General features: G+C 47.5%; 1 protein-coding gene across 1 annotated transcript; it reads left to right on the top strand.

Moving 5' to 3' along the window:
- The first annotated feature begins 6,268 nt into the window (after positions 1-6,268).
- Positions 6,269-7,690, top strand: LOC121833713 (zinc finger BED domain-containing protein 4-like). Its single transcript, XM_042287219.1, has one exon. It carries the CDS (start codon positions 6,269-6,271, stop codon positions 7,688-7,690), a length of 1,422 nt encoding a protein of 473 aa, XP_042143153.1.

The following is a 7,690-nucleotide window of genomic DNA, read 5'->3' as shown; positions in this document are numbered from 1 at the left end:
TGGCAGTGCAATGAACTGCGTGGCAATCCGGGCTTGAGACGATGGAGCTATGCACGGACCGTCGTCCCCGTTGTGAATCCTACGAAAAAAAAAAAAAAAAGTGTTTGTGACGGCAATTTGAAGCCCGGAACACAATTTATCATTACCTACAGGCTTTTATAATTATGTTAATGGTTTGCTGCGCTGCGTAGATATAAGAAAAACGCACTTGATAAAATTTAAACTAAAACAGAGAATAAAAAAGGCAAACTGTTGTGTGTCTAGCTTATACAGCCGAAAGTTAGTCTGCCTCAATGGGCGTCTGGTGTCTCAGCTGTAGATGAGCAATTTAGCCAGTGGAGTACAACCGCTAGCCTGGGGTCTTTTACGTGCATCACGCAGTAGTGAAACTAGTGATACACGACCGCACGCCGTATACGATGCTCATCCAGATCGAAAGGGACGGGGCCCAGGATCCCTGGGTTCTCCAGCACGAGCTTTCGCTCCACGTTCTCTGGGCCGGCCACCGATCCTCCCAAAGGATAAAACATGAATGGCGCAGACTAACAACTGTGTGGTTTCTTTCTCATCTTTCTCCCCCCACACCGTATTTTGATAAATTATTGTGGCTTTGTGGCGATGTGGGTGGAAGAAAGATGAGAAAGAAACTACAGTTAGTCTGCGCCATTTATGCATGTTGTTTTTCTTCTATCCTCTGTTTTAGTTTAAATTTTATCAAGTGCGTTTTTCTTGCATCCACGCAGCGCGGAGCAAACCATCACAATGTCAAACCAACAAGCCCATATTCAAGCTTTATTTTTATAATTGGCATCTGTGCTGTTACCGATTTGTATTTGTCATTTACGATTTAAATCAAATTAAACCCTTCACCATGGAGCGTGGCAAATCGGAGCTACGCTGGGGAACTCACTGCCGCCGGGGGGGCGGAAATGTAAGAGGAGGAGGGGGAAACTCGCCGGGGCGGAGTCAAAAGAAGCTCTCCCTCTCCCCCGTTACGTCGCATCGGAAAGATTCTCGCCAAAGTCGAGCTTAGCCCCACCGCTCCGCAAAAAAATACAATCTTATGAGATTTTCAATCATGATATCAGGTCAATCAATCAATCAATCAATCAATTTATTTACATCATCATCAGATAGTGATCTGGGCTGCAGAGGCAAAAAGTCAAAACAGTTTTGACTTTTGAGTTCAACGTCGGATGCGATGCACCAACAGCCCCTAAAAGAGGAAGCCTCCTACCCCCTCCCACTCTACACGTAGGCGACCCCCGATTCCCAAAGCGTCTTCTCCAACGTCCGCCCGGCTCCAGCCGCCGCTCTCTCCCCCACTCCCCCCCCCCCCCCCCCCCCCCCTCCTCCTCCACCCGCACACAAATACACCGGGAAAAGCTCCTGGCTACGCCACCGGTTGACGTATGAATACGCGCTAGTGCAAGCGATAGTATAGTTCTTGCTCATTATGAACTTCGATTCTCTATACCGTGTCTGCGTTCGCGCCACTGACTGATTTCATCGAACGCTCGACGCCTTCAAACGTGCAAGGATGTTCGCCACCCATTAGTGTAGGGAAGACGTGCGTCACCTTCCCGGTGCCGTCACATCCGAAGCCAACTGTCGCTCGGGCAGAACGTTTCCCAGCCTGCGTACGTTGCACACGACTTGGATCTTCGACTGAAGTCAATGCAGTGCTTTCGGCGACTTCGTAAGACGAGATTGAGCCAAACAAAATAATGAAGGACGGTCCTCCGATGGCACACCTCATTCGAACGTTCGAGTAAGAGAAAATACCGTTATGACCGGCAAGGCGTGTCGGCGGGTACAGAGGGGTTACCCCCCATTCACACTGGAAGCGGATCCGCGTTCGCGAAGCGGTTGCGAAAGCGGTTGTATAAAGATCCAGTGCAATTGCACGCGCATTTGATGTCATCGTGTGCGCGTGCAATTGTACTGAATCCTTATACAACCGCGTTCGCAACCGCTTTGCGAACGCGGATCCGCTTCCAGTGTGAATGAGCCCTTAGTGCGCTCGCCACCGAGCGGGCGCACGTCCACGCGCGATGAATGACGAGCGCCGACGTGTCACGAGGAGACCAATTAGCGCTCGCATTTGCGCCGATCCAAGCGAATGGTTGCTGTAAAAAGTTACTCCGGAAGTAACATTTCGCTTGTTTTCTACTTCGAGCATTTAGGAGGTAATGCACGCTCGGAAAGAAGGCAAACATGCTCCCTCGCGGCCACTCGCGCTCCGGGGAAAGGTTCGCCGTTCCCTCCTTTTGGTACACGGTGTTTCGCAGGGACGCGCGCTGGGAAGCAAGGGCCCACGCAGCCCTTTGAGCTCAGCATGCCACTCAGGATGGGGAAGCCGGTCAAAGGCACGAGAGAGATATAGTTGGACCAAATCGACGGGTGTGCGGTCATCAAGGTGCGCACTGACGATGTGGATCAGAGTGCCAAGGGTGGTTCCACAGCTGCGGCCGCGACGGAACACATGACGTGGGTGACAGAAGGCTATTGCTGTCAAGGTGCAGGCGAATTTTAGAGTTGAGAATTCGCTCGAAGGTGCGGCACGAGACAGGTGGATGCAGTTGGGTGGTATACATGCCTTGCAAGTGACGTCACCCTAGGGAACATCTAGGGAAGGACGGGGCCCCGCACCATACTGGTGGTTGACTTCACTTCACGCGCGGATGCGCTTACCAAGGCGCAGGATGCTGCTAACGGCCCGGACATGCGTTAACATGCACCGTATTTTCCACACAGGTACCGTGAACTTAGAAAAACGTGCTGAGCTTATGATGATGACGTTTATCCACTACGAGCGGAATTTTTTGGCATTGGTGCGATTGCGCTACGAGCAGAAAGTTTCGAAATGCCGCCGGCGAAGTTTTGACGCAAAGGGATATGCCATGTCGCCAAAAAAAGAAAAAAAGCTTAATTGCGCGCTTCATAATTTAACGAGCGTCTCTAGGAGTCGCTTGTAGACAAATTGTTACGATTTTGCGAAATACTGGTAAACAACGCAATGATACCGTCATAATCTTAACCCTGAGACAGGGATAAATCAAATAACGGACAAGGAACTCTCATTGTCTCAGGGTTTCTATTATTATGTTTCCTAACCGGCTCGCCTGCATACTTTCGCTCTTTGCAAAGGTTACCGTGTCGCGAACGGCACAAACCAATGACCCGGCGGCTCGGCGAGCTTGCACATGGCGATCGCCGTCGGGCCGGGCTCGTGGCGCGACACTCGCCCGGATTCGGCCGGGAGCCCTGAAGGTGCGTTCGAAGCGTGAAAACGGCGTTATGTAACGAAGGTCAAAGGCCATACACACCACGAACGAGCAAAAGCCGGTGCAAAGGCGTGCGCGAACGTAAACAACGGTAGAAAAGTGCCGCCGTTCGCCGCTATGAAATGCGTCCCGCAAACTCGATAATCCGTGGCCGTATCTTTTTCCTGTCGCTCGTAGTTTCTCTAACTTGACGGCTACCCTGTCTCACGGGGCATGCCGACGAAACGATCGGAACATCGTCGGGATACGGGGTAATTGCTACAGCCGAGCGCGCCGCAGTTTACCATTGCTCTCGCTGCGAAGGGCCGTCGAGTCAACCACCAGCATGGTAGATACCGGTGTTTGACGTCATGATGTGACGTAGGTGCAAGGAACGTATAAAGACTAGTGATGGGCCGAACTTTTGCCGAATCGAAAATTCGGTGCCGAATCTTGGGATTCGGCCAAGCCGAAATTTTGCCGAACTTTTCTAAAAATTCGGCAAAGATTCGGCAAAAATCCATTGTTGCCAGACTTAAAAGTGATATTTCGTTTTTTCTGACGAAAACTTTTTCAGTTTTTTTTTCTTAAACTTAAATGCAACGTATAATGCACATTGATACAGTTATTAGTAAATAAGGTGATATTCTACAAGATAATTGTGTCGGTGTCCTTTTTGTGTGTTTACTGGCTATTTAACAGCACTTCTTGCAGAAGTGGTGTGACAACGATGTTGAGTAGCGGCCGCAGCCACGACACGTGAGTTTCTGTTTTGATTCCTCATCAGCGCAAGGCAAGCCTGCAAGTGTCTATGCCAACGTTACGTCTGTGCATTGTTGTCGGTTAAAGGGAAATAAAGACGGTAACACTGTGTTCTTACTTTCTCTGCGAGTCACTGTTTCGCACGTGAAAATGAATGAACCGGCTGCTGAGCCAGCTGATCCTCCTCCAGAAGAGATAATATTATTGTAAGTTTGCATGTTTTTCGATTTGAGTCACTTGACGCCAGCTTTGCATGAAAGTGTGCGTTCCATATTCGCGACGTCTCGTTTTTAACTTTTAAAATACTGGTTTCTGATCTTAAAACACGCGGTCGTTTAACGAGATAATAAGAGTTAGGAATGTCGGATATGGAACGTCGTGCAGGTTTAGTTTTAGGTGGGTGAATGAAAACCGCGAAATAACGCTAATTAAAAAGCAATATACATAATATATATATATATATTGCTTTATATATATATATATATATATATATATTTGCACAAACAATTTGTGAGCCGAAAACAGGATTGCTATAATTGCGAGGAGTGCTTCAAACTACTGTAAGACATGTTGCAATTACCTCGTTGCATCACACAACCGAATTTATGTGCCAATGAAAATGTCAAAATCTCCTGAACATGGCATGTTCGGGTGCCCACGATGATTCGCTGGCTATTAAAGTGACCGTATAAATCAGCCTCATAACGCATGACGGAATGCTTTATCAGAGAGGTGTCTGAACGTGGTGGAATCATTATTTGGAGGTATGATCAAAAGAAAAAAAAAAGTTTTGTTTTATGTCAAAATTACCGCATTTTTTAAAATATATTTAAAAAATTTGTCTTGGGCCATTCTGGCGTTTAATACGACTGAAAAACGGGTGGAATACAAAGGACACTAAATTGGCTTACATATATTATTCAATTAAATTCATTAGCCCGAAATAAGCTTCACAAAGGCACAAAATATTGTCTATGAGATTCTCACACAATGTTTATATCCTTATTTGGGTCAGCACCAAGCGATTTACAAACAGGACTGCAGATCCAATCATATTGCGTCTTAGATGTTTTGTTTGTGTATGTGCAAGCAAAATTATCGGTATGATATTTGTTTCTGTTTTACATCCACTCATTAACACATTGCCAGCTGAAATCAAAACAATACTTTGAGATTAATATCTCGTCTATTTTTACATTACAAGTGAAACTCCACGTGGTGTGATGCATGAATCACTGGAAGAGACAGCCCCCGAGCCAACTGCTCCCACGGACGAGGCTCAAGCTCCAGTCTATCTCATTGATCTGGAGGAGTTGGAAGGGCTCAACTTTTCCTTCCTTCAAGGTAAAATATGTCATAACCAAAACTTAGCAACCTACAACCGCCTGCAAAAAAAGGCAATCAATGTAGCACACCATCGTTTTTTCTCAAATATGTATTTTATGTCATAGCATCACCAAAAAAATAAAAAAAAATGCTGAAAGCAAGCAATTAAAAATCCAATATTTGACACAGTTCCATCCAACTAAGTCAAATTGGATAATTGGTCGAGTTTTTTGGTGCCTGTAGATGCACTTTCTGATTATAGGGGCACCATATATGGATGGGATGAGGTTGAATCGGGATCTGTGTAATTTATTATGCCAACATCACTTTTGGGCCAATAGCTATGTGATCCATAGTGAGAGAAAATATCAGTTCAGGTGTGCTGATTAAGGAACGCTTACAGAAGAATTTTTTTGATAATGCAATCAGGCAATCAATTAAAAAAAAAAAGTTTTATTAGATTTGAGTTTTGAAAAAAACGTTCCAACACTCAGAACTACATGGAGCATGCAACTGAAAGTAAATGTTTTGTTTGTCCAGCTCAAGAGCTAGAAAGGCAAGGCTGCTACGTGATTCAGAAGAGTGCTGCAGCTACAAGTGACAAATCATCTGCCAGCACAAGCGCCTCTACCAGTACAAGCGGTGTTCCTCTTATAAGCGATGCTCCTGCAGGTTCCGCCATTCTCACCGTTGCGTCTAGAGGGAACCTTCAACCCAGCCACGAAAAGAATGCGACAGGACCTCCGCTTCAAACTTCTAAGCAACAAAAGACGGTTTCTACCATATGGGCTCATTTTGAAAGGTGCACCAAAGATAAGCTGGCAGCTACCTGTTGCTACTGCCGAAGGAAGGTACGTGTTGGAAAACCAGGAGGCGACACTCGCACGACGGGGACCACAGCACTGCACAACCATATGAAGCGTAACCACGCACACCTAGTTACAAATCCAAGGGAAGCAGCAGCAAAGGAAAAAAGCTCACTAATTCAACAGAGTGCACCCGAGTCAAAAAACCAGAAGAAAGTGCAACCGACACTCCAGGAAGCACTAGACCGGAAGAAGGCCTGGGAGCCCACTGATGCGCAGGCACTGCTGCACTGCCAAAAGCTGGCAGAATTTCTGGCTGTCAGCATGAAGCCATTCTCTATGGTGGAAGACCCAGCATTCCTCAGGTTCATGCACTACTGTGTGCCCAAATGGAAGATTCCTGGGAGGAAACACTTTGCTTCCTCTGTTGTTCCTGCTCTCGAAGCAGCCATTCGTGAGGCCCTCAAGAAAGAGCTCAAACTCAGCATTGGGGGAAAAGTGCATCTGACCACCGACATCTGGTCAAGCCGGCAAGTGACGGACTACATGTCTGTCACAGCTCACTGGATGATCCAGGATCAGCAGGGATGCCTGTCCAGACGGAAGGCAGTCATGGACATGGCAAGTTTCGGCCAAACGCACACGGCTGAGAATATAGCCGAAAAGTTGGACTCCGTCGTGAAACGCTGGCTGCCACCTCTGGACTTAGAACCAGGTTATGTGACCACGGACAACGCTCAGAATGTTGTCAGAGCATTAAGAGATGTCAGCATGAAGCGAATTCCGTGCATGGCACACTGTCTCAACCTCGTTGTGAAAGGAGGCCTATCGAAGGCTGGACCAGCTGTGGAAGATGCTTTAAAGACTTCCCGGGCCATCTGTGGACATTTTCACCATTCGGCTACAAAAATGTCAAAGCTCGCAGAGGTACAGCGCCGGCAAAACTTGCCCCAGCACCAGCTGCTACAAGACGTGCCAACTCGCTGGAACAGCACCTTGCATATGGTAGAACGACTGTGTGAGCAACGACGTGCGGTGACAGAGTTCTTTGAAGACAGCAGCAAGCACCACCTCACTCCAGAACAGTGGATGCTTTTGAAGACCCTGATAACTGTGCTGCGACCATTTGAGGAGGCGACCCTCCTGGTGTGCATGGATGATGCCACATTAGGTCAAGTGCTGCCTCTGCTCAAGTTCATTGAACGGAGCCTTGAACGGATGGCCAGCCGTGAAGGGGCAGCGGGTACTGCACAGCTTGCTGCCAGCCTGCTAACTGCATTGCACAGCAACAGGCATCTGAACAGCATCAAGGAAGACATTGTGTACTGGGCTGCAAGCTTCTTAGATCCAAGGTTCAGGAACACATTTGGCAACTACACTGAAGACCAGGCCGCTTTAAAACTGAAAAGGACGCAGGAGCACCTTATTCGCCAGTTGAGGAGACCATGGATGCTAAAGATGACTGCATCACAACAGAAACCTCGTCGCAAATGTCAGCGCAACCGTGCAGTACATCGGTTCAAACAGTGA

This window comes from Ixodes scapularis, unplaced genomic scaffold (assembly GCF_016920785.2).
Source record: "Ixodes scapularis isolate PalLabHiFi unplaced genomic scaffold, ASM1692078v2 PGA_scaffold9__187_contigs__length_104089568, whole genome shotgun sequence".
Taxonomy (NCBI): Eukaryota; Metazoa; Arthropoda; class Arachnida; order Ixodida; family Ixodidae; genus Ixodes; species Ixodes scapularis.
This window is presented reverse-complemented; position numbering and strand designations above follow the sequence as displayed.